Source organism: Crinia signifera, chromosome 8, assembly GCF_055691185.1.
Source record: "Crinia signifera chromosome 8, ASM5569118v1, whole genome shotgun sequence".
Taxonomy (NCBI): Eukaryota; Metazoa; Chordata; class Amphibia; order Anura; family Myobatrachidae; genus Crinia; species Crinia signifera.
This window is the reverse complement of record NC_139224.1, coordinates 107,259,224-107,286,812: the sequence shown is the minus strand read 5'-3', so window position 1 is coordinate 107,286,812 and position 27,589 is coordinate 107,259,224. Positions and strand designations below refer to the sequence as shown.

The following is a 27,589-nucleotide window of genomic DNA, read 5'->3' as shown; positions in this document are numbered from 1 at the left end:
GTAGGTATATAAGTCACCTGAGGTTCCTATAATATTCACTTTTTGTAATGTTACATTAATGTGAGAGCAATACCGCTGATAAATCTCTGTGCCTTGCGGCTGACCACAGTTATTTCTTCCAGTTTCTATGCAGATTTTGGGCCTCTGAACCTTGCACTACTCTACAGATACTGCTGCAAACTCAACAAGAAGCTCAAGGTGAGTGACTATTCATTTAGTATGTGACTGGTTCCATGTTACCCTGCTGACATGACAGGTTACATTTGCAATGTGTTTCAGCGTGTAGTAAATACAACTAAAGATGCATATAAAGCAGAGTTGGTAGTAAAGTTGGCGCAAAGTGCTAAAAAGGAAGAGCTTGCTTATTTCATCTCGTATGCTTATCCTGGAATACTTATGCCTTTGCAAAGACAGAAGTAAAGGAAAAAAGTATGAAAATAAAATGATGTACCTTTCCATTTGGTACAATGATATTTATTTCCAGTTTAAATGTGGTGATCTATCTTAAACGCATAAGTAGCCAAGTATGGGTAGAATTCTTATTGGTGATGCTTGGTTTTCTCCCATGTTGTACCTGAAGTTCTTAAAAACTAAATCACTTTTTCTCATGCAGCCCTCTCTGATGTACAGTCCGTGGCAGGTAATTTGACCTGAGAAATGACATGTCTTTATTGACCAGATTACACTATGCCTCTAAAGTGCATTAATATTCATTGGGGATGTTGCAGGACCTCCGGTACATAAATCCCAAAATGTTTACCTTAAAAAAAAACAAAAAACGATTTTCCACACTAAGAGGTGTGAACTAGAAGCCCTACTAACTCCCATTGACAGGCTTGTTAAATTAACACAGATTTCTATTTCTATTGATCAGCATGTAGCTGATATTGCCTATAGTCTAATTCAAAGGTTCTCAAACTCTGTCCTCAGGACCCCAAACAGTCATAGTTTTCCTGGTCAACCGGCAGGTGCACCGGTGTATTCATTATTCAGGGACATATTTTAAAGGTCCACAGGGGTGGAGCTAATTATATCACTTGTAATTTGATTTGGAGACCTGCAAAACATGAATTGTGTGAAGGACTGAGTTTGAGAGCCTGTGTTCTAATTAACAAACGCATGACCAAGAGCTTGCAGTTGAATTCTGGTGATGACTGTTAAAGGCCAGCAAGGTTTATTTTGCAAACTAGATTAACAGTGCACTAACCTGACATTAACTTTTACCAAACCTGATCAGACTTGCCTCACTGTACATAGTGGATGGCGTTTCCTATTAATGAGTCTGTATCCAGGAGATGAACTGGCAGTAAAGTGGCCACCCTCTTGAAATGAAATGAAACAGTGTTAGAATTCCCCTTCCCCCGTTGTATAATCTGTCCCCTCCTTGTTTCGCTCTGATTGTGCAAGGAATCTGAGATCCGTGTGCTCTACACAAAAGACAAGTCTCTGCGTTGCAGCTATGAAATCTGAGGAGAATCCTTTTAACAAACTCCCTACAACCGGCTGAATACCTAGCCTTCCTGCCTCTTGTCCTATCAGGAGCCTTTCTTTGTGACCAGCCACTTCTGAGTATAAACAGCCTCTGAAATGGATTTACACAAATATTATTTGTTTAGGGAACAAACAATTTTGTACTGTTTATCCCTGAGTAATACAAAGCATTCCAGTGTTCACAATGTAGTCACTGTGTGGTCCTATAAATATACTTAATTTTATATCTTCAGGGCACAAAGCAACTTCTATTCATAATACATAACGTAAATATGAAAAGAAATAAAGGACCTGATTCTGGTTCCCCTGCAAAGCACATTTGATTTGCTAATGGACAAAACCATGTGCACTGCAGGTGGGGCAGGTGTCACATGTGCAGAGAGAGTTAGATTTGGGTGGGGTTTGTACTTCAAACTGTAAAAATAAAGCAGTCTGTATTTTCCCTGCACAGAAATAAAATAACTCACCCAAATCTAACTCTCTACACATGTAACATCTGCCCCACCTGCAGTGCACATGGGTTTGCCCATTAGCAAACCAAAGTTTGAAATGTGCAGTACGGGTCTGGTGTACACACACAGTACTGAACATTTCTGCGGCATGCACTGCAGATCCAATGGGACCTAAATCAAGCCCAGTCTGCGGTCCACATCTTGCGATAAATGTTATTCCCATTTATCCTGACCTAAAATTGGGAATTTTTCTTATTTTGCAAGATTTTTCTTATTTTGCATAATTGTTCCATATACTTACTACAGTTTTACGCTCTGCAGCCGTACTAGTAAGTTATTTACACTGGTGTGGTATAAATACCCGATGGTCGGGATTCCGACAGTCATTAGTCAGACGTCGGAATCCCGACTGCACAGCGCGGGGAGCGCAATGAAGCCCCTTGCGGGCTCGCTGCGCTCGCCACGCTGCGCTCGCCACGCTGCGGGCACAGTAGCGAGCTGCGCTCTCCACCTATGGTGGCTGCGCTCGCCACCTATTTTATTCTCCCTCTATGGGGGTCGTGGACCCCCACGAGGGAGCAGTCGGGATTCCGACGTCAGAGTAATGACTGTCGGAATCCCGACTGTCGGGGAGCCGTCCGGCACCCATTTACACAAGACCTGATTCAGAGATAGAGGTGTCTTATGTAAATAGAAGGCCACCTGCTGACTTCTCTTACCGCCTGCTGTGTCTGAAGATGCAGCATCCAATGACTATGCATAAGCAAAGGCCATCTGAGTACCCCTCAGGTTACTCGGGTGGCTGGGGAATTCATGCTGCTGGGGGCCAGGAAATCTGTACCAGAAGATGCATCCATTGGCCTTGCATGCAATGCTGTCTACGTTGCCGCTACGAAAAAGTGTTTGTCAATTTTAGGACCCATTCTGTACAAGCACAGTACTAGAATTGGAAATGTAGATCTCTGAATTAATCCCACAGTATGTAAGACAATGATATTCCGTTACTGGTACAGGTTGAGTATCCCTTATCCAAATTTTTCTAAAAACCCTACATTCCAGAAAGTGAAAAAATAAATAAAAAAAATTCTAGCCAAAAGCATTGCAAGAGATATCTGTAACAGAAATACTGGGGACAGGATCTATAACTGGCACTACTGGGGGGGTATGATATGTAACTGGCACTAAATATGTGCAAGAAAATTATTGCTTGGCATTCACATTCAATACCTGAGATAATACACAACTTTGTTTTGAAACCTTGTTTTATGCAAATATAAAATTATATTTGTCTGTTTGATGTGTTTGTACAACATACATTCAAGATACATTACTAAAATAAAAAAATATTCTGAAATACGGAATAATCCTTCTTCTGGTCCCGAGCATTTTGGATAAGGGATACTCAACCTGTATTGAATATTTACTATATATTTTTCAGCACTGCTTTTTTCCAGTTGTTGACAATTTTTATCATTAATTAATGGGCAGACTTGATGGGCCAACTGGTTCTTATCTGCCTTCAATTTCAATACCCCCATTAGGCAGAGACTGGGCCAGTGGTAGGGTTTTTGGCATCTCCCTGCAAACTAGTATGCTCTTCTGTGAGAATTACTGTGCAGGGCCAATGTGGAGGTTAAAATGTTCCACCTCACCATTAGAGGTGGTGGAACTCAGTTCCATCCCGTTCCCCCTCACTTTAACCCCTGCTTGGTTGATTCAGACTAACAAAACATTCCAGAAATGACCTCAAACTGCATAGGTATTATCTTTTCATTAACAGTTTCTTTATATAGTACAGTGAATTTCATTGCGATTTACAGTTCGAAACCGTGAAAAAAACAAGCCGGGTACAGACAGTAGGAGGGCCCTGCTCGCAAGCTTACAATCTATAGATCATCCACATCAGACAGTTATCGCCATGTTGGTTGAGCATTGTATAGTGTGTACCCAGCTTTATTTCTGGGCTTCATTATAAAAAGTACAGCAGTATGATGGAGTTTGCAGTGCTCCAACAAGGTCTGGCAAGACGATGGGCAGTATTCAATGCCGCTGATATTTGATATTTTCATGCTCCACTACGTATCTTTTGATTGAAAAAGTGATTCGCCCTATTCAATGCTCAAAATTCATCGACGGCGAACAGTGAATGACGGCCAATTCACCGTCTGTTAGTTGCCGCAATTCGCTGCTGTTTTCCAATGGATTTTTCACTGTGATTCGCCGTGAGTGTATTCAATGCTAGGATGGGGAATTGCTTTCAGCGTGATTTTCGCTGTGCTTCACCATGTAGCAATCGCCATATTTTTAAGGTAAACTAGAATGTTATCTTTTAAAATATAGTTTTTTTTTTTAATTTGGTGAAAAAAAATCAGTATTTTTTTCCTGTGAAGGGGCATGTTATTTTTATTCACATGAATATATATTTAATTTAAAAAAATTTTTTTACACATAACAGCCAGCAGGGGGCCGGGAGCAGCTCATTACATATTCATATATTCACTTGACACTGCTCCTGCTCATTACATATGCACGAGCAGGAGCAGTGCAGCGGCTCCCTACCCACGTCCCCTGCCAGCTCTCCAGCAATGTCCCCGGGAGCCCCCCCCCACATTTCAGTGCAGGCAGAGAAACTTCCATCTCCCTGCCTGCCGCCGTCCCCTGGCGCATGCCGCAGGGGGTTAAAATTCGCCGTCGGGGGCAGCGAGCCCCTGCAGTGTTGAATAGCATGGCAGGGAGGGCTGGCAGTGAATGCTCCAGCCCTCCGGAAGGCGGCGAATGTGCAGCGAATCCTAAACAGGATTCGCTGCACATGCCGAAAATCAGCATTGGATACTGCCCAATGTGCTGCTGTTACTGGAATTTGCCAGCAAAATATCCTTGGAAACTATTATAAAATGCTGGTAAACATGTATACTGTATGTAATGTATGTCACTTTCAAAGTTCAGATTTTAATCTGCTAATTACAGAGCCTCACAATGATATGGCTCAGAGAGAAAACCAGTAGCAATTACTACGGATTTCCGTTATTGCTTTACAGGGCTGTGTACAAACAGCCTTATCATGGAAGCTTAGCCTAGAAAACAAATTGTTTCTATGGAAAAGGGACATCTAAACAAATCTGTTAGATAGACTGGGCGGTACTCTTTACCTAGCACGGCGCCCATCGCGGGCATCGCGGCCATCAAATGCACTAAAAAACGGGTGCGACGCGATGGCCGCGATGCCCGCAATTTCCCATAGGTAACAATGTTAAAAGTGTGATTGGACGCGATTTTACTGTTCAATGCCTCAATGCCCACGATTTTGCCATAGGAAACAATGTTAAATGGGCCACAGAGCCCAAATAGTCCCCCTGAAGTCTGAAATGGCCCCCACAATTGTTAACGCCACCCCACGATCAACGTGAACCCGAAGCGTGGCGAGCGCAGCGAGCCCGCGAGGGGCGGCGGTACGCGTCCTCCGACCTTTTCATACCCCCACTATCCACGTCGGCGTGGAGTTGAGAATAGAATAGTGTGGCGAGCGCAGCGAGCCACCGAGCCCGAAGCGTGGCGAGGGGACGCGGATACCTTCACAGTTAAACGCGTCCCGGAAATTTTCTGGGCTCTGCTGCGCTGCCACAGTGGGCATACATAATATCCTGGCATACCACTTTGCATTAGGTGCATCCAGCGGAGCACCACTGGCGCACTACCTTTAGGGGTCCCCCCCTTCACCCCCCTCCCGTCACCTTGGATATTAAATTACCAGGTTTACATACATGTGGTACTAGCACGCGGTTTACAACAATTCTTGATGCATAACCATATTTTGGCAAGATGTATATGGAGACTGAATATTGAGCTTACTTTTATACACAACTGATAATATAATGTAACATGATAAGTAATGCTTTGCTCTATTTCTTTTTTTTTTTAACATTATTATGAACTCATTAATAGTTGATCCTAAACTGTCATGGTTTGTGAGCTTTCCCTAATTGTGGTAAATGAATCTAGACCTTGTCAGTGCAAGAGTGGGGGACGAGTAAGTGCATGTCCAGCACTATTTTATGCACTAGGCCAGGCATGTCCAAACTATGGCCCTCCAGCTGTTGTGAAACTACAAGTCCCATCATGCCTTGCCACAGTTTTTCTATTAGGGAATGCTAAACCTAGGGCAAAGCATGCTGGTATGTGTATTTTCACAACAGCTGGAGGACCACAATTTGGACATGCCTGCACTAGACCATATGCTGTCCCTTTAAAAGCACACTCGATTTCTGCAAATACCATGCAGATGTATTTTATAACTTGGGTACTTGTAAGGATATTATCCTACAAATAAATATAAATATATATATATATATATATATATATATATATATATATATATATATATACCTTTTTATATAATTGCTTTAAAGGCAGGAAAACGAGCATATTTATTGAAATATGACATAAACTCTATCCAGCTTCAGCAGGTGATAGTAAAGGCATATACACACTGGGTGATTTTGAGCTGAAAGCAGCTCAGTTTTTGTTTGAGCCGCTTTCAGCTCAAAAGCCGCCCTGTGTGTACGGGACAGGGATGAGTGCTGAAGTACGCTCCCGCATCATCGCTGGCCTGGCCGGTTATCTGCTTGTATTACCAGCAGATAAGCGACTGGGTAGACGGCTTTCCATAGCGTCCTGCTATGGAAAGTCGTCCATCCCCAGGAAAATCGTCCAGCGTGTATGGACCTTTAGTATCAAACAAACATACAATGTGATAGAAATATCAGCACTCATGGTGTGTACACACCTGCGATGTGCCGTGTGATGCGATCCCCGATGAGATCAGATCGCATCTCATCGCATCGGATCGCATGTCATACAATATTGACTATATAGTGCAGATCTGCACCATATAGTCAAGTCAGCCAAGACTTTCTGGCTGCGATACGGGAGCGCGCTTCGGGATCGCAAGGGTTAAAATCCTTGCGATCTGCGTGCGATACCGATGCGATTCTGACTATATAGTAAGAATCGCAGGGTAATTGTACAAGCGTGTACACACCATCACTGTCCAACTGAATTGTTTTTATTTTCTGTCTATGGTTTATAAACAATCCCTAGAAATATATACATCTTAAAATAAAAAAAGGACACAACCTTACAGTTTTATTATATGTATAGCTTGGTGAAGATTATGGACATTTGAATGAGGCAAAACTTAAATGATGTAATGCCATCCTTGAAAGGGTAACAGGACTATTATAAGAATGTTGTACTAGACCTCTCTGACTGGCCTAGAAAGCACCCATGTGTGATCTCCTGTCTTATTGTGCAGAGTATTTGGGGCGGCTGTTCTTTGATCAGGAAGTTGAAGGTAAAGCTTGTGTTCTGAAACTGGCTTGGCTTGTGTGTGTGTTGCCTGGAGATCACCAAGGAAATGGGTTGTGTGGTCAAAGCCCTGAAAGATGAGAGGAAGCATAGGCACTGATAAGAGGTGTCTGCATGTTGTTCCAAGAGACCTGTATGAGATTTAAGCTTGCACCTAGCCAACTCCCTCTCACTAGTAAAATACAATGCATCAGTAATGTGTGTGCTGTAATCTGGGCTGCGTACATCCGGAACAAGCATGCCTTATGTGTGATTGCTCATCTGCCTTTATAGCATGCTGTGATTTCCCTTCTACTTGTATACAGGCTGCTGAGTCAATTAGTTGCACCATCCTCCTAATTATAAATGCTAGGGAATTTAGGCTTTTGATCTTTATGGCAGTATAAGTATAGATAATCAGTGACATCACATCTGAGCAATGCTTTACACTGGAAATTAAATCTGTTAGCTAATGACCTTTTCTCTTTCAATGGTCCTGGTGACACAGCTCAACACTGGGATGTAGGAGGGTCCGAAGGAGCCAGGCACCTATCCTAAAGTTTTAGAGGGTAGGCTCCTCCCCTACTGCATCCCTGGACTCTTCAGTTCGTGTTAGGTGCCCACTGGAGTGGGTGCTATTCTAAAGGGCTGCAGGAGCAGCCGAAGAATTAGAGTAGTTAGGGGATTTTTATTATTTTATTAACTTTTACCCTAGCTAGGTAGGCACAGTGTGAGGATTCTCATAGTGAATCCTCACACTGCTTGCGCAGCAGGAGCTGACAGAAGCGCGTCCTGTCAGCTCACTGTGCACAGGGGAGACGCTGTCTGGTCTCCCTGTGCAGCGCTTATAGCCTTTTCTAAAAGGCTGCCTGGGCTCCGGAGTACCCTGAAACCGGCTCCACGCTTAGGTGGGGATCATGGGGGACAGGCGCTCCGTGATGGCGGCGGCCATTTTATGCGGAGCTTACACGCTGAGCTCCTAGATGAGAGGACAGCAGCGTTGTGACAGGCATGTTCCAAGTGATCCCCATTTGAGGGGGAGACACTGGAACTAGGAAATCCTACCTAAGGAGCGGCTTGCTGGGGGTGGTTGGCGCCAAAAGGTCACGGACCCCGCAGCAGCAGGGACCTGTGGTCTCTTCCTTCACTCTGACTTTGGCGCCTTTCAGAACGCTTGCAGCGGAGCTGAGCTGGCTTACTGATCCTGGCAGAGTGACTTGGATTTCCTGGGCATCGCTTCCCCGCAGTTGAAACCAACAGACAGATAAGTGATTGGGTGCATTGCCTCTGTATAAACGCTTGTACATTGTTTGCACTGTGTATACTGATAGATATACTTTTATCACTTGCGTCATGTCTGAGCATCAGGCTGTGGTTTTGGGGGAGGGAGCCCTTAATGCACTGAGCGCGTGCAATGTTTGCACACAAAAATTTGTCCCTGAGCAGATGGCCAAGGGGGGCTTATGTATTACTTGCGCTGATGTGAGACCCATGGGCAGTGATCCCCATAGGGCAGAGCATATGGAACCTGCGTGGGCCAGGGCCCTAGGCAGGTCAGTAAACGCTTTGGTGCAGCTTTTGGACAGGCAGAGTGATGGGCTGGTAGAATCACAGAGACCTATGCCATCATCTCAGCAGTCGTCGGGCTCCTTGCCTCTTACCCAGGCAGATCCTGCACTTATCCAGGTGATGCAGGATACTGCAAAAGGGATTAACAGGTTCAGTGAAATGCTGGACAAAATGGATGATGTGGCAGGGACCCCTAGAAGGTCTTATGCCTTAACTACTGTGGTAGATGAAGAGGAAGGAGAGTATACTGACATCCCCTGGGATCAGGGTGATGATTTGGAAGAGAACTCTGCTGCTGGTATAGAGGATCTCATTATAGCTGTGAAGCAGGCTTTAAAGCTGACTGTGGAGGATAAGACTCCTGTTAAAGGTGTTTTTAAGCGACAGCGGAAGGAGGCTGTTACTTTTCCTTCAGATGAGGGGTTACAGGAATTGTTAGAAGGGGCTTGGAAAACTCCTGATAAGAGGCTTCAGATGCCTAAGCGATTCCTTAGTCTGTACCCCATGCCAGAGTCTCATGCGGAGCTCTGGGAAAAGGTCCCAGTTGTGGACGCTTCAGTGGCACGTTTGTCCAAGGCTACTGTATTACCAGTACAGGGCGGTGCAGCTTTTAAAGATTCTGTGGATAAAAAGCTGGAGGGAAACCTCAAGGCTATCTTTGAAGGGGTGGGGTTTACCTTACGACCCCTTATTGCTTCAGCCTGGGTTTCTAAGGCCATGATAGAGTGGGCTGGTGAATTATGCACCATGCTGCAGGCTGACCCGGGTGCATTACTGCTGGCAGAAAAGATTAAGGCAGCAGCAGAATATGCAGTTGAAGCAGAGGAGGAAGCTATTAAAATGGCAACCAGAGTGTCCACAGTCTCCATTAATGCCAGGAGAGTGCTTTGGCTAAAAGCCTGGGAAGCAGACAATGAGTCCAAGAAGGCTCTGGAAACATTAGCCTTCAAAGGAAAGGTACTCTTTGGTACCGAATTAGAGGAGATTATAAAACAGGCCACAGGCGGCAAAAGTACATTCCTGCCGGCCTCCTCAGCAAAGCAGACGTCCAGATTTTCTGCTTTTAAGCCGTCCTTTCGGCCCTCCCCTAGAGGTGGTGCGTCCTTTCGAGGACAGTCTTTCAGGGGAAGGTTTCAGCCCTCTAGAGGCAAGACACAAAAGTCAAAATTTGGCTCTTTTCACAAGAAGCCTGCCAATAAAGGAGAGGATAAACCCTCTGCATGACTGTCAGGGGCTTTGCCCGACAGTGACAAAAGTGGGCGGGCGTCTCACGCTCTTCAGGGACGCTTGGGCTTCTCTAGACCAGGATTCCTGGGTGCTAGACATCATAACACAGGGTTACAAAATCCCTTTCAGAGGGCCACCTCCGAAGAGGTTCATTCCCACATCCTTACCAAAGGAGGCACGGCTGCGTACAGCTCTGGTGAGAGCAGCGCACTCCCTTTTGGAAAAAGGGGGGGTGACACTAGTCCCCAAGACAGAGTGGAAGAAAGGCTTTTACTCCACGCTGTTCCTGGTGCCCAAACCAGACGGGTCTTTCAGACCAATACTAAATTTGAAGTCTCTAAATGTTCATTTATGGGTAGACCATTTCAAAATGGAGTCTCTACGGTCAGTACTCTTGAGTCTGGACCAGGGAGAATTTTTGGCGTCCATGGATGTCCAGGACGCATATTTGCACGTTCCTATACACCCGGAACATCAGACCTTGTTGAGGTTTGCCATAGGAGACCTGCATTTACAATTCCGGGCGTTACCCTTTGGGCTAGCAACCGCGCCAAGGGTATTCACAAAGATAATGTCAGTAATGGCGGCGGTGCTGAGGCTCAGGGGAATCACAGTAATACCCTATTTGGACGATCTCCTGTTCAAAGCAGAGTCAGCAGCCATGCTGCAGAGTCACTTGGCAGAGGCCATCAGTTTTTTGCAGGCTCACGGCTGGATTTTAAATTTGCAAAAATCTCAGTTGGTACCGTCACAAAGGCTCCAATTCTTGGGAGTCATACTGGACACCCATCTTCATCGGGTATTCCTCCCGGAGGTAAAGGCCAGGGATCTGGTCACCCTAGTCCAGGAGATTCTCAGGGCTCAGAGCATTTCAGTATGGAGGTGCCTCAAGCTCCTGGGGAAGATGGTGGCGTCATTCGAGACGCTTCAATTTGCCAGGTTCCACTCTCGGAGGTTCCAATGGAACATTTTGTCAGCTTGGTCAGGAAACACTTTGACCATGAAATCCGAGATGATAGTGCTGTCTTCGGACACCCGAGAATCTTTGAAATGGTGGACAGAAGTAGATTCCCTTCAGTGGGGTCGGTCATTACAGACCTGGGACTGGTTGATAGTAACTACCGACGCCAGTCTCAGGGGCTGGGGGGCAATAGTCCTGGATCTCAGGCTTCAGGGCCTGTGGACGGCAGAGGAATCAGCGTTACCAATCAACATCTTGGAGCTGAGAGCTGTCTGGAAAGTCATTTCCTTGGCGGGAGACAGGTTACAGAACCTCCCTTTGAGGATTCAGACCGACAATGCCACAGCTGTGGCGTATCTGAATCACCAGGGAGGTACACGCAGCAGATTGGCCATGTGGGAGGTATCCAGAATCTTCCTATGGGCGGAACAGAATGTTCCAGCTGTATCGGCTATATTCATCCCAGGAATAGAGAATATAGAAGCCGACTTCCTGAGCAGGGAGGAGCTCAAGGAAGGGGAATGGAGCTTACACCCTCAGGTGTTTCACCAAATCACTTCGATGTGGGGAACTCCGGATGTGGACCTGATGGCATCCAGGATCAACCGTCAAGTGCCCAGGTTCTATGCCAGAACAAGGGATCCACTAGCGGAGGCAGTGGATGCCATGACTATTCACTGGCAGGGAGATCTCCTTTACGCATTCCCACCAGTACCAATGTTACCGAGACTTCTGAAGAAAATACAGGGGCAGAAGGTTCCAGTGATCTTAGTGGCCCCAGATTGGCCAAGGAGATCCTGGTACTCGAGGCTTCAGAGGTTGTCTGTGGACTCATGGCGTCTACCTCTGAGACCAGACCTTCTAAGACAAGGCCCTTTCAATCACCTGGATTCAGATCGATTGATTTTGACGGCCTGGCTATTGAAACCACCATTTTGAAAAGAAAAGGGTTTTCTGAGGCAGTAGTACAGACTATGATAAAAGCCAGAAAAGCTGTATCTTCGGCAAATTATTATAGAGTCTGGAAGACTTACATTCGATGGTGTGAGAGAAGAAAGGCTCATACATCTCATTTTAAGCTATCAAGAATGATGGAATTCTTACAAGATGGTTTTTCATCGGGCCTAAGCCTTCAGTCACTGAAGGTGCAGATTTCGGCCTTGTCCATCTATTTCCAGAAAAAGATAGCCATTTTGCCGGAAATTCAAACCTTTTTACAAGGAGTATCCAGGTTGAAACCTCCATACAAGCAACCAGTAGCACCTTGGGATCTATCACTGGTTTTGGAATGCCTTCAAAAGGCACCTTTTGAACCTTTAAGGTCGGCTGACTTTAAGTTTCTTACGTGGAAGCTAGTGTTTTTGTTAGCAGTAGCATCTGCTAAAAGAGTTTCAGAATTGGGAGCTTTGTCATGTAAATCTCCTTTCTTAATTTTTCATGATGACAGGGCTGTTTTAAGAACAGTGCCTCAGTTTTTACCGAAGGTGGTATCTACCTTCCATTTAAATCAGGAGATAGTTCTACCTGTGTTTCAACCCCCAGAGGGTTCTAAGAAAAGGGACAAGTTGAGAACTTTGGATGTTGTGCGTGCCTTACGCATATATGTGGACAGAGTAAAGAGTGTCAGGAAGACTGACACATTGTTGGTATTGTATGACGTACACAAGATTGGTTGGCCTGCATCTAAGCAGACTATTGCTAGGTGGTTGCGGTCTGTGATAGCCTTTGCATACACCAAAGTGGGTAGACCAGTACCGGCCAAAATAAATGCGCATACCACCAGGTCAGTTGCCACCTCTTGGGCGGTTCGACATGGGGCCACAGCTGAGCAGGTTTGCAGAGCTGCCACTTGGTCATCTGTTCACACATTTGCCAAATTCTATAGATTCCATGAGTTCGCGTCGGAGGACGCATCATTCGGGCGAGCAGTGCTGAGAGCTGCAGACCTGAGCGTACCCTCCCAAAGGACCGGCTCTGGAACGTCCCAGTGTTGAGCTGTGTCACCAGGACCATTGAAAGAGAAAAAGGGATTTTTGTAAGAACTTACCGTTCGAATCCCTTTCTCTGATATGGTCCTGGTGACACAGCGATCCCTCCCTTACGCTCAGTAAGTATGCCAGAAGTTTCATGATGTTCATGTTAAAATGGTTAAAAGTTAACAGTTTTCTGTTATAAAATGTGCATATAATATGTGCAGGCGTTTGTACTGAGTTAATGTATTCCAGTGGCTTTGAAAGATGAACTGAAGAGTCCAGGGATGCAGTAGGGGAGGAGCCTACCCTCTAAAACTTTAGGATAGGTGCCTGGCTCCTTCGGACCCTCCTACATCCCAGTGTTGAGCTGTGTCACCAGGACCATATCAGAGAAAGGGATTCGAACGGTAAGTTCTTACAAAAATCCCTTTTTTGCCATTCCCATTTCCGGGACTGAGTAACCAATACAGAACATATCAGAAATCCATACATCCTAAACAATCTTGTACTTAGTTGTCCCACACTTTTAATTGGACAAAAACAACTATCTCCTATTGCAGGGGTCCTCAAACTGTTTTGCTCAAGGACCCATCAGACAATAAAAATAATGACAGGACCCCAGCAAGTTACCACAGAAGGTCATCACATCGCATGTGTGGTCAGCAGACAGCACATACATGGCAGCATTGTGGAGGCACAAAATGATGGGAGGAGCCAGAAGTAACAGACATTCAACAGATTTTTCAGACTTTTTGAATTGCTGACTGAGATTTGAAAAATCATCAACCTGATGGTCAGCAACATGGAGTCGCAACCCCATGCTGAGAAGGTCTGGATCCACTTTGGGGTCAGGACCCACAGTTTGAGAACCGCTGTCCTATTGAAAATACTGTTATACTGTTAGAACTTCGTTCAATCAAATAATAATGAAGAATTTGTATTGTATGAAAGAGTAAACCATAATTAGAAAATCCTAGTCAGTTTTGGATGTGAGATAGGCTGTTTCTTCCAGCATATGTTTTTTAATGGGCTTGTTTTATGTCTCTTTCGATTACTGTGATTGATTTCAGAAGTATTGCACAGGCAGTAAATGTTCTTATCATGTCTGTTGTGCTATGCATTTATTCTTACAATGAGAAAAATAGTGCATCACAGGTAAGCTCACAACAGTTACATCATGAATCCTTGGCGATCATGTGACAGATAAACATCCATCCTGCCTAGTACAAATTGTAAGTGGACTTGATCCTGTTACCTTGCAGAATTTGTGTGTGATTTTTGCAGCATTGTGCTAAGCATGCTGTTTATACTCTTGTGGGTGTCCTTGTTCTTGACCCTCATGTCACAGACCATTGCACTTCCCTCTATTAGCGCTGTGACAGAGCGATAATTTACAACAAGGGGGTAAGGTACTGGTCAAGTAACAGCAGTCATGGGATTTGTTCAGTCCTGAAAGCACAGCATTTTAAATATGTTTATAAGCGGTTTTCCTGTAGCCACAATGTACAAGAAATACTAACAGCACTTAAACATAAAGTATTTACAGAGTAGGGTGTAATTAAGGAATCAAAGGGATGCTATTCGATATGCAATATAAGGTAGTTCTGCCTGGTACCAAGTAACCAATGCTTAAATTAATGTACTGTGTACAGCGTAGTCTATGACAGGGGTTCTCAAACTGTCTTGCTCTGGGACTCCATCAGACAATAAAAATTATTACAAGACCCCAGCAAGTTACAGCAGAATGGCTGACACACACGTGAACGCACAGCAACATTACACAGCAACATTGCAGAAGCAAAAAACATAGGTGAAGTGACTCCTTTCAGAGTCCCTGCGTGTGTGTGCGTGTGTGTATATGTATATATATATATATATATATATATATATATATATATATATATATAAACTAAGGTGCCGCTGTGCAGCGAAACGGCCGTCGTGTTAAGGTCTATGGTGGAGGTGGACTCCTCTTTTTGTCACTTTGCACTTTAAAATATTATGCCATAAAAACGTTTTTTTTTTTTCAATAAAATCTGATGTTGCTGGCTATCAGTTCTATTCTATACAACATTTCTATCTGAGCCGGGCACTCAGTGGCTGAACTTGTTTGTATATATATATATATATATATATATATATATATATATATATATATATATATATATATATATATATATATAGACAAAAAAGTCTCACTCTGCGGTGAGACAAAAGCACTCTCCACTATGTAGATAAATAAAGATCAGGAAAAAACTTCTGATAAATCAAAAAACCAGCAATAATGATAAGCACAATCCTGAGCTATATGCTCCAGCATATATTGGAGGATTGTGCTCAGGATTGTGCTTATCATTATTGCTGGTTTTTTGATTTATCAGAAGTTTTTTCCTGATCTTTATTTATCTACATAGTGGAGAGTGCTTTTGTCTCACCGCAGAGTGAGACTTTTTTGTCTATACATTCTGGTTACAGGCTAAGAACCTGTATTCCATTAAGGCACCCCACCCATTGGCTCTTTGATGCAAGTGCGAGTGCAGGCTTTGTGGATCTGTATGTATATATATATATATATATATATATATATATATATATATATATATATATATATATATATATATATATATATATATATATATATATATATATATACAAAAAAGGAACAGAGTGCGCTAAAGGTGAAGGTACACAATTTTTCCTCAGTTTTAAAAAAATTTATTCAATAAAAGCCTATAATTCGGCTCAAACATAATACACAATACATGTAGTCATTTAGAAATAACAATTGACATAATGTATAATATTCCAATACAACAGCAGGCCCAATGCGTTTCGTCAACTACGTGACTTCATCAGGGGCATTCGATGACTTGGTTGACACAAATACAGTTGCACTTCTTGCAGTATCTCAAAATGATTGGGTACAAAAAAGGTTTTTTTTTGCAGGAAAATATATTTCACCAGATAACAGCTCTCTTGTTAAAACTGGCCCATACAAATGCACAATGTTTTGTCCCAATTACACTGAGTACACCCACTCAGTAGCAGATGTCAACATCCAGGTCAGATAATGCTGTGTGACCAGGAAGTAACCTCTAGTGTATCAAGTGGCACATCTGAAAGTGAGACTTTTACTACCTTTTTCTTTACAAATTTTTTGTTCCACGCTATATTCTTGTTTTTATTGCCTTTTTTTTTAATTAACTGCATATGCTTTTTTTATGTGTTACATTTCATTGTTTTAAAATCAATTTTCAGTTTTGTACTGTGAATGTTCTTTTGCTTGTTCCTGAAAGTGTTGAATACACACCTCAGGCGTGACATTGTACAAATGTCTCTGATAAAGAAAGTTTTATCAAGAAATTATACTGGATGGACATTCTGTATCACTATAGCTCACGGATTAATAAGAGGTTTTTTTTTTTCCCCTTTATGTCCACATGACCGGATTTAAAACCCACACTATTGAAGGATGTGAAGATTCCAGTTTTTTAAGTATTCTATTACACTTTTGAATTAATTTATTTATTGCTGATCTATTTTTGGAGCAAAGGAAATCCATCCACCTAGCATGTGGTGTAGTATATCAATCATGATTTAAAATATGCATTTTATATATGTCATCAAATTTCTCAATAATAACTAGGGTGGTATGTAGGGCGATTGCAGAACTTGGATGTTAAGTGGTTACTGCAGAGATAGATTATTCACGCATGAAAGGACATTTAGAAACAACAAAATATCAGCGTGCATAGACCATTTAATTTCATGCTAATTTGTTTGCCTCACAAATAACAGGGAGCAGGCCCACATTCCATTTTTTAAAACCTACGTAATAAAGCAGGGTGTATGTATTTTTTGCAGGAGCTTCAGTTTATATCCTAATATACTGCTCATTTAATCTCATTCATATATTTTTAGATTTAAGTAGAGCGCAGTTGGATATAGGCACTGACTTTGATAAATGCATCATCACCATCGTAATTAAAATGTTTTTAGTATATTGGTGACCATGTCTGTAGAATTGTGCATCCTGGTATAAAGTGTATCGTGATAGTGTAAAGGCCTCCCAATAAGAGTATAGTCCAAAATCTGGCTTTTAAATAACCAAGAGGAAGTGTAAAAAATTAATATCTGCGGAATATGTTAATCCGGAGGTTCTCAAACTTTTTTTTTAAATCAGAGTATCAGAATTTTCTTATTGAGAAATTTAGAAAAAAATATGAATTAAATAAATTGTGTTTATATGTCATTGTTAGGGTAAGTTATGTGGTGATAGAACTAATGCACCTGACTGTATGTAACTGACAGGTTGAGCCGATACCATACGTGTGAGTTTGGATCACTTCAGGCATTATAATTCAACCACTGACCAAAGCCTCACCCCCTAGGAGCAGTGCATAGTATTTAGTTTACTTTTTTGCAAAGGAGGTATGGCCTCGCCCCCTATATTAGGCCACCCCCCCCCCCCCACACACACACACACGCACACACTAGGCAGACAAAGAATGTTGGGTCTTCCCAATTACCTGCTCTAGACACGACTAGCCATATTTATTATATTTAAACCTGGTATTATGCACAGATAACAGGGCCGTCTGGTATAAAGTCTCAATGGCCTTATGGGCTCATCCGGCCACACAAGGAGACCAAGGCTGGTTGTGCAGCTCAGTCCCAAGCTTGTCTGCCTGGCACACGCATACCTGGGCTGGCTGAGTAGCTCCGCCTCCCAGGCCACATCTTGGCCACCCAGCATATAGAGAAAATGGGTGTGTCGCAAGGCCCCAGTGACTCATGGCATGCCCTCATGAGCCAAACAATGTGTGTGTGTGTGCGCGTGTGTATTTTCCTTATCACATCTAAATGCAGCTTTAGGTGCAGTAATCCTGTAATAACACATGCAGGTAGGGGATCGCTCAGTCGTGTGCTAAGAGACTTTCATATTATCATTAACATTTAGTAGTAAATCCAGCTAAAAGATTTTACTCTTCAAAACCACTTTTCTCTCCGTGAGTATGTGTGTGATTACAGGATTATATGCTACATAAAAAGCTTGAAATATGCTTGCAAATATGCATGAAAAATACTTAAAATATGCATGAAACGTGTTAAAATATGCTACATTAAATAATAAAAAAAAGTAATTTTTAGCTTATTTATTCAAACATCAGCATACAATTAGTTGCAAATAAACCTCAAAAATGGGCCCACAACATCTGCAGATGTCTAGTGCTGTACACAGGATTTTTTTCTTCCTGGCTGCTACAGCATACTGCAGCGTCCAAAGCTCTTCTTGCATCAACTACACAGACCCTCATCTCCAGCGCCGATGGATCAAATGTCAGCATAGCATGTGAGGGCGGCGCAGTGATAGGCTTCCTCCCTGCACCGCATACTCACTGTAACACAGTATTTCCTCTGCGCCGCGTGATGTCACAACCCTTCCGCCCACCTCCTCTGCTGCAGAAGTCTGTCTCTTGGTGTGAAGTCCCAGGCCAGGGGCAGGCAAAGGTTCAGGAGCTTCGTAATGGCATCCACTCCGACTGACTTTTATCAACAGGGATTGGCAGCCTAGAGTAGTGTCAGACATAGCGTACATCCAAGGTTCCCCACACTGCGCACATATTGCCCCAGCCTGCACACTCTACCACTACCTGGCCAGCAGCAGCAGGGCAAAGCAGTGCTGTGACTCATGGGTGGAAAGGAGGTGGGGCCTAAAATATGCACTATTACTAGATTTTAGGTAAAATATGCAATAACCAATGAGAATGGGCAAAATATGCAAATGCATATAATCCTGTCTCTAGTGATAATTATTTACCAAGAATCCTTTTGTTTCGAGAATCTGTGAAATTTATCACTGGAGAACAGATACCAATGGTAAAAGTCTCTGCTTGTAGTGGACACATTCAACTACTATTGGGTGGCCAAATCCTCCTGTCCGGGGACATAGCTGGTTCTCCCTTTTATACATTAATAGCTCTAATAATGTATTTTTGTAGATAAAACAAAATACTACACACTTTGCGGTCTGTGAATAAAAGCAGAAGCTTTATGCTGAGCACAGCATGGTGGGCACATGTGCGTCCAAGCAAAAACCCAACTAAAAATAGATGTGGCAAATGAGCAGATTTATGCACATCATGTACTCATCTCCGGCGTGCTGAAGTTCGCACCAGTATCATATAGGCTGTGTTCCAGCTGTATGACAGATGTACATCAGATACACCTTACAGCCACCCAGGTTATAAGCACAAAACATTTATTGTAATAAGGAAAAACACATATTCTATTAAATATAAAAAGAAACCACTATAATACAGTAAGTACAATGTTACTTTTCATGCATGTACAGTATGAATGGAAAATGTAATCCTACAAAATGCTCATAATTATATAATATATTCATGAACAATGATGAGAGCACAATTAATTTAGAGGTGAAGCCCAATCAGAAGCAGCTAGTAATCCCTGGTGATCAGCGTCGACTGCTACTTGCATGTGGCCAGGGGCTGCCATTACCCCTCTGCCCAAAGAGGTGACAGCTGTCAGCCCGGGTTCCGACACCTGCGCAATGTATCTGGTAGGTGCTGGGACCGGCACATGCGCAGATACCGCTGTGCGACTGTGCCTATAGAGGCCGTACTGACCAGCTTGATTAGGAAGGGAGTGGTTTCCTACAGGAAGCCTGCTCTTTGCTTTTCCCATCCCAGACTGGCCCGGCCTACAGGGAGGGAACACATACTAATGGGATTGGCTTGTGTGTCTGTGATTGGCAGGCAAGACTTCCAATAGGACATCAATGCCAGCAACAGTGAAGTCAGTGCACTCTAAGGGCTGTTTCACACAGTACGGTTCCTGCCGCACGGTGAAATCCCGTACGGTCAGGGAGCCGCGCCGCACTCAGAATTTTATAATGGCAGGGATGGCCACAGCCCGGCAGCCGTCCCTTCCAGTGGGGGGATCCGGCTGCAGCCGTGCGGCCGGGCCGTGGCCGTCCCGTGTGAATGGACACAATAGTGTCCATTCACAACTGCTGAGTGCGGCACGGCTCCCTGGCCGTACGGGATTTCACCGTGCGGCAGGAACCGTACTGTGTGAAACAGCCCTTACGGACTGCAGCTGGTGCACTGACGCTGAAGTGGTGGCAGATTTTACCTGGGAGGGCTTGCCATCCCACATGTAAAATCCGCCCCTGCTCACGATCATCATCGCTGATGATCAGTGCGTGTTTCCACCAACCCTTACAAGTACACACAGTGATACAGCTGGTATAAGCCACAATTATGTAAACACCCTTACTGTTTCTCAACTGCATTTCCACACTGCCTCATTCCCTTATTCTAATTCCCCCGCTGTTGCAGAGGGAATTGCTATGAGGACCATAACAGGGGCCATTGCGCTTCTGTATATGTTCATTGTTCTGTATGACTGTTCAAGATCTAATAAGTCTCTATAGGATTTGGATACCACTGGTCAACAATTATAATATTGAAATTCATCATGTTGACATGCTGTTGCTGGTGGTCTAGCTGTTTCATTCTCCCGGTGGCTGCAGTGGCTTCAGCATCTTCCAGATCTCGATGGTCATGTAATGAATAGTCCTGGCGGCGATGTCTCAGCACCACCCCCTGCGCAGCTTAATCCTGGAGTGCCTAATCATAGGGCTGGGGCCCCAGCCTAAATGTCGTATCCTCAAACTATCAACACGTCACATAGCGACGGTTCACATGTCGACATTTTGGCAAAATCTCAGCAACTGCATACATATATGAAACCGCAAGGAACATTGCAGTCGCACTCTGAGACACTTCCTTAAAAAAAGAGTTCTGATACAAAACTGTTGCATTTTTGCTGCCACTCGCTGTTACAGCCTCCAAACTATTCCTTCCTGTCAGTGCATTGAATACCGCCATTTATGTGCGGAGCTGACGGTGTGCTATGATGGCAAGCAGTGGCGATAGCTTGCCGTCAGACTATTCAACTGCCTCCCCTTCACTTGCCATTTCCACCTCGCTGAATGACAAGTGTGCCCATTAAAGCGGCGAGGCTCGACACAAAATGCAGCGGACTCGCTGCATTTGGGGCAAACCTCTGCATTTAAGGGAATCTTCATTCTTGCAAAACATTGAATACTGCGAGGGGGTTGGGCGGCGAGGATGGCTTTTCCTCACCATAAAAAAAAAACCCGTACAAACCCCCCTCGCCACCGCATTGAATACACCTAAAAGCATCACTGCACGTGTGCAGTGCGGATGGTAATAACTCAGCTGCGTATATATTAGCATTGTGTTCTAATCTGAATCAGGAGCACAGTCACTATGCACCTTAAAGGCAGATTTTATATTGTGCTCATTTGCTACAGTAGTAGGTGCTACTGGTGTATGTATAATGTGGTGTACACAGGCCCATAAGTCTAGGGGGCCCACAAAGCACACGCAGCACCCATTTCTTTAATACTCATCTCTCTGTAGTTCATTGTCAGCAGCAGTAAGCACACAAATAATCACTGGGAGAATGGTGCAGTGTCCAGTTTCCCTCATTTTAATATGTGCGCACCAGAGAAGTCACCAGAAAAATGTCTGCCATGCCATTTTCCCGGATATCTGCATATACGCATTACACGCTGAGCCCACAGTGCTCAGACTCTTTATTTCGGGCTAAAGAGGAGGGGGCCGGAAGGTACACAGTCCTCCTCTATTAAATCGCACCTGCATTTCTGCACTTATGTTCTGTATTATAAAACACACTGTCAAATATATTTGTGCTTTTCTGTGCTTTGTGCAGCTTCTGGGTGACCTTCTGAGGTAACAATATGTGCAAACACGCAAGGACTTGCAAGCTAGTACAGTCATTTAATCTAATTATCTAATTATACACTATATCAAATTATGTGTTAGGAATTGTTTATTTTGGTTGTCTTATTTATATATTGTAGTAACCATTTTGGCAACACAAGAATGGCAGACATAGTTGCCTATGGGAAGAAGCAGCCATTTTGCACAGGAGGGGGCAGTCTGGGGGTGGTGAGACGCAATTGTGTTATCATAGTTCTTCCCCCTGCTGACTGCCCACATTACCGGCATTGTAAAGTGGGGGTGAGGTATGTGATTATACATTTTCATGTAAACTGCATCATAGCCCCGCCCACTTTCCCCTTTAAAGTTGATAGAGCTGGGCTACCACCCGATTTTCGGGAGCCTCTTGGCCATTGGTGAGTTGGTGAGTATGCTGGCAAGTAACACCAAATAATAAAGCACATTTTACTAGTGACATGTGATCAGGGGAGGCAGAGCTTCACCTGTCATGCTCTAGTATTCTGACTATAAAAATAATAAGAATTATACATAGTTTATATTTAAAATGTATAAATATCTTCTTTGTACTATTCATACAAACTGTGGATCATTCTAATCATATTAGGTATCCGGTGATTGGTCGACAGTAATAAAGTCGACCACTATTGTTCAACATGCAGTAGGTTGAAACATTTAAAAGGTCCACACATGAATAAGGTCAACATGGTCTAGGTAGATACAAGCAAAAGGTCAACAGGTTCATTGTCAACATTTGAAAAGGTTGACATGAGTTTTTCATGATTTTTTTAACAGACTTTTTCTTACTTCATGATCCAAGTGGGCACAGAGTTAGATTATAGAAGATTGCAGAGCACAGCAAGGCACCGTGCCTGAAGCATGGCGAGCGGATGCGGTAAACTTATATGGTGTCGGTAAATTCTGACATAGACACGGGAAATAATGAAAACCACATGTCCACCTTTTGCTTGTGTCGACCTTTTGTCAATGTTGACCTAGACTATGTCAACTTTTTTCATGTGTCGATCTATTCCCTGACCTAATTACTGTTGACCTAATGATCCATACCTTCATGTAGTAAACACTCCCCAACATATCATATCTGACTGTGATACTAGCCAGTGCCACCCCAGCCATTGACATAACTGCACCTCAGTGCACTTTACATGTACCGGGCTTAGGGCCAGATGCACTAAGCTTCAAAAGTGATACAATGGAGAGCCATAAACAGCCAGCCAATCAGCTTCCTGCCATGTCACAGGCTGTAGTTCAAAAGTGTCAGGCAGGAGCTGATTGGTTGGTTGTTTATCACTCTCCATTGTATCACTTTTGAAGCTTCGTGCATCTGGCCCACAGTCTGCAATTCAACTCGAGGACATATACAAATCATATGAGACTAAGCTTATTTGTTTGGAAACATGGACCTGACCATCAGGAATAAACAGAGGATGGTAACCCTTAAGTAGGAGGAAATACCAAGAGCTAGCCCAACTGAGTAAAGATAAATAAACCTGGTGTTCCCTTCCTGTTTAATGAAAGCTAAACTTTCCATATGTAAACCTGTATAAGATGCACTGTGTATACATATGTATCACATCCACATTTATGTTAATAAAAGTACAGGTGTGTCTTTGTATACATTTCTTACTGTAAATATGTGCAGATTGTTATTATAGCCACTGATTTGCAGGTGGGTACTCTGCAGACAGACAGTTCTGAAAACAAAGTATACATAAAACAGCCTATAGGTGCCCATACACGTTAACAATTATTGTATACAATATTGTATACAATATCGCATATCATCGCATCTCGGTTTTGCGATAAGATGAGATGAGATCTAGTACAAAAAGTATGTGCAGCACTTTGTACTAGATCTCATCTCATCTGATCTAATCGCAAAACCGAGATGCGATGAGATGCGATATTGTATACAATAATTGTAACGTGTATGGGCACCTTTAGGGGTCCTATCCGCAGCGCTGTGTGGATTCCTCCCAGCATGCCCCGCAGCCGGGCTGTCACTCTGTGCATGCACAGAGGGACTGCTTGGTCTCAGACCCAGAAGTCCAGCGCCGGAACCATATAACAAAGGGAAGCTCTTATCGGAAGAGCTGTCCTTTGCATTAATAATCGCATCTGTTACTGCTTATGCGATTAATAAGAATGCGGTACCCGGCAGAGAGGGGCGATGTAGGGCAGCGGATGTTAACACATCCTGCCCCTAGTTAGAGATGAGTGAATTTATGGCAACATTTGGAGTTGCTTTGTAAATCAGGACATAAATAAATAAAAATATGTAACTTATCTTGTGGTTAGCTTCCAAATCTACAGCTAGGTCCCAGCAAGAGAGTGCCTGGGCTTGTTTATACTATGGTAGAATGGCTCAGAGATATGGAACTAGTGTAATGTTGGCAAGTATCCTCTAAATTTGAAAATTTAAATCAGTTATACGGTAAAACTGGCTGTATAGCTGATTGCCACTTTAAATTTAGCTGCAAGGTCACCAAAATAATGCCTATTCCATAATCTGAGGACCAATTTCATAATCCCACGCAAGTGCACACCATTCCCAGTATCATGCCGTACTAGCAAATAGGGATAAGCTGGTTGGTTGGTACTTTATCACTCTCCACTTCATCACTTTTCAAGGCATTGTACATCTGGCATTCTGTCTCTGAACAGCCTCCCAGCACCATAAGTATCAGGCCACAATATGTATGGGGCATTACTGTGAAGCTTAATATGTTAGGGGGCATCACAGTGAAGAGTACTGAGCATTACATAATGTGTAATGGGCTTTACATTGTGTGCCATAACGGGAGGTGATCCTGGTTGACTCGGGAAGTTACGAAGCCAAGTCCGTGTAACGCCACCCAGCCAAATGTATTAATGGAGACTGGCCCGTGGAGACTGGCCCCTGCTGGAGACTGACTTACTGTATATTTGCAGCAACTGCGATGATGACAGGGTGGGTGGCTGACGTCATGTGACGTCCGCCACCTGCCCCCGGCACACCTTGCCACGCCCGCAACGCCATGGGAACGCCCAGCGTTTTCATGGGGATGCCCATAAAATGCTGGGAGTTCCCATGGACGACACGCGATTCCGCCGCCACACCCCCCTGCCTGCACCTTTCCATGCAAACGGCACGGGCAACATTGCAAATCGCCGCAGCCATTTGCAATTGTGGTTTGCACATGCACAGGAATGCGCAGGCGCAAACCCGACCATCGGGGCAGGGTCTGATTTTGGTTCACTGCGAGTGGACCAGAATCATCCCCAATGTGTAAAGGGCATTACGGTTGACGGTTGTGGCATAATGTGTAAGGTGCATTACTGTAAGGAGGAAAAATACAAATAATGTGAGGGTCTTTAATCAGGATTTTGTTTTCCTGTGGTGGCCAATGTCTGGAGAGGCAGGGTGCAAAACTGGGGTGTATGGTAGTCTTTTCCTGCAAGGCCATGCTCAGTGGTCACACTGGTTGTGGTAAAGCCATGCCCATGTTTTGCAGCACATGCTAATTTTCATTTTTGAAATGTCCATGGCAGAGGCGCATCTTTGAGCCAAATTGTCTATACCGGGCCCTGTACATAAGGTTTATATATATATATATATATATATATATATATATATATATATATATATATATATATATATATATATATATATATATATATATACACACACACATCCCGCAGTATGCCGGCACTCAAGGGTTAATGCTTCAACTTGATTGGGTGCACTTAAAGTAAATCCATAAATCCATCCAAAGAAAGGCACTCCAACACAGTATAAGTGGTAAAAAACTTTTTGGCAACGTGGACACTACCAAATACCAGTATTTTTGGGGGTCTCAGCCCCTTCCTTAGGGTACAATCCACCACCAACCGTCCCCTTCACCCTTGCTCGTTAAATACCTGTAGCTGCAGGTTACTTCCATCCTCCCCGGGCGCCGCGTCCTCCCTTGCCGGAAGTGTGATGCCCGAACTTCTTGCCTCAGCAGCAGCTGGAAGCCAGTGTGCACCAGACATGCTTTCCACCTGGACGTCACGTGTGCATTCCACTTCACAATGGCGCTCTCTCCAGCAAGTGGGCCATCCTGCACTCTGTGCATAGTGGAACCGGACCCTATGGGATAGGAAGAAAAAATACACATACATTAAAAGTGCAGACAACAAATAACACAACCAACCTATAAACATAAGCACATACAGACAATTATTGAAAGACAATAAAACCTCAGTATTGCATAATTAATCATATAGAACGAAAATAACAAATCTTATACTAGGCTGTTCCAATTTATTTTTTCGTTGAGGCCAAGTGGATTGATGGTATTAAGTCTGAAAATCCACTGAGACTCTGATCAAAAGGGTCTTAGCCCTGTCACCTCCCCTTAAAGTCACAGGCACATGATCAATCATAAAGTAACGGAGAGATTCCAGCGGGTGTCCAGCATCCCTAAAGTGCCTGGACACCGGCTGGTCCACATCCTTCCCCCTAGCTGTCAAACTAATCGCGGACCTGTTGGCAGCCATCCGCTCTTTAAATTTCCTTGTGGTCTGCCCTACATAGAGCAGGCCACATGGGCATACAGTAATATATACCACAAATGAAGAGTTATACCCCTTTTACACCAACGAAAAACCCAGGTCGGACCCAGGTCGGACCCAGGTCAGTGTTGGTGTAAATGGGACCAACCCAGGTCCATTGACACTGGTCTCCTACCCAGGTCCTGACCAGGGTTGAACACTGGTTGGACCTGGGTCGTGAGCGGTGTAAATGGTCCCAACCCAGGTCGGGACATCTGGCTAGTGCTGAAAGGATACCAGAAGCACGGGACGCCTTTCCGTAAGTCAGTACCATGCGTTCCACAGTGCATTGCAGCAGCAGAAGACAGCAACCCGTGCGGACAGTGCACACAGGCTGCTACCTGGCACTCCACAGGTGGACCTGCCACAACCTGTCAAGGTTAGCCATCACTGCCCTAGTGGATATTAGGGCATGAAATACCGCCTGTCGGTATATGTCAGCTCATTAAACAGTGAAAAATCCTATGCCGACCTAATGCTTGTGTCGACCTAATGACCTGTTGACCTTGTCCCATGTGGACCTTGCAGTATGTCGACCTAGTGGTGTCGACCTAATGACTGTCGACCATCTTTAGGTCGACCAACTGACTGCTGCTGCAGGGGCAGAGGACTGGGGGGAGCACATGGGTGATGCTGCACTTTTATACCGCTATGTGCGCTTCATCACTGAATACAACTTTTTGAAAAAATATTTTGCTAAATAAACCAACCAACATTTTTCAATGCTAACTTTTCATGTCTTTTAATTTTTATTTAAATCATTGAGGGAAGGTTGGTTGGCAGTTTATCAGTCCTAAAATTGACATTTTTAATGTCATCCATAGGGAAAAGCAGGGCTGACCCAGGTTCAGTGTAAATGGTGCAGACCCAGGTCCGACCCAGGTTGAAGTGCTGTGTAAATGGGGTATGAAGCAGGGTCCGACCCTGGAAACTTCCGTGTTCAAAGACCAGGGTCCGTCCAGGGATTTTGGTGTAAAAGGGGTATTATATATATCTGTGAGTAGGTCAAATTATAGTACAGTAGTTCAACGTTTCAAGTGGGTGTAAATCTCAAATGCTGTAATATTGGTTCCCACCCGCTTTATTGTGATGACACATCTGCCCAAGGTTACATTACTGTATGTTGAAATATTACAATACATAATCCCATAATCATTATGA

At 43.8% G+C, this 27,589-nt stretch overlaps 1 protein-coding gene across 3 annotated transcripts in view; it reads left to right on the top strand.

Moving 5' to 3' along the window:
- Nucleotides 1–27,589, top strand: part of CDC14A (cell division cycle 14A) — a 125,996-nt gene that overhangs the window by 29,276 nt on the left and 69,131 nt on the right. For 2 of the 3 annotated variants that reach the window (XM_083156937.1, XM_083156935.1), the window contains exons 3-4: nucleotides 123–198; nucleotides 614–640. In XM_083156937.1, the coding sequence (XP_083013063.1) occupies nucleotides 123–198; nucleotides 614–640 (103 nt within the window). The remainder of the gene's footprint in view (nucleotides 1–122; nucleotides 199–613; nucleotides 641–27,589) is intronic. The other variant, XM_083156936.1, reaches the window with a different exon arrangement.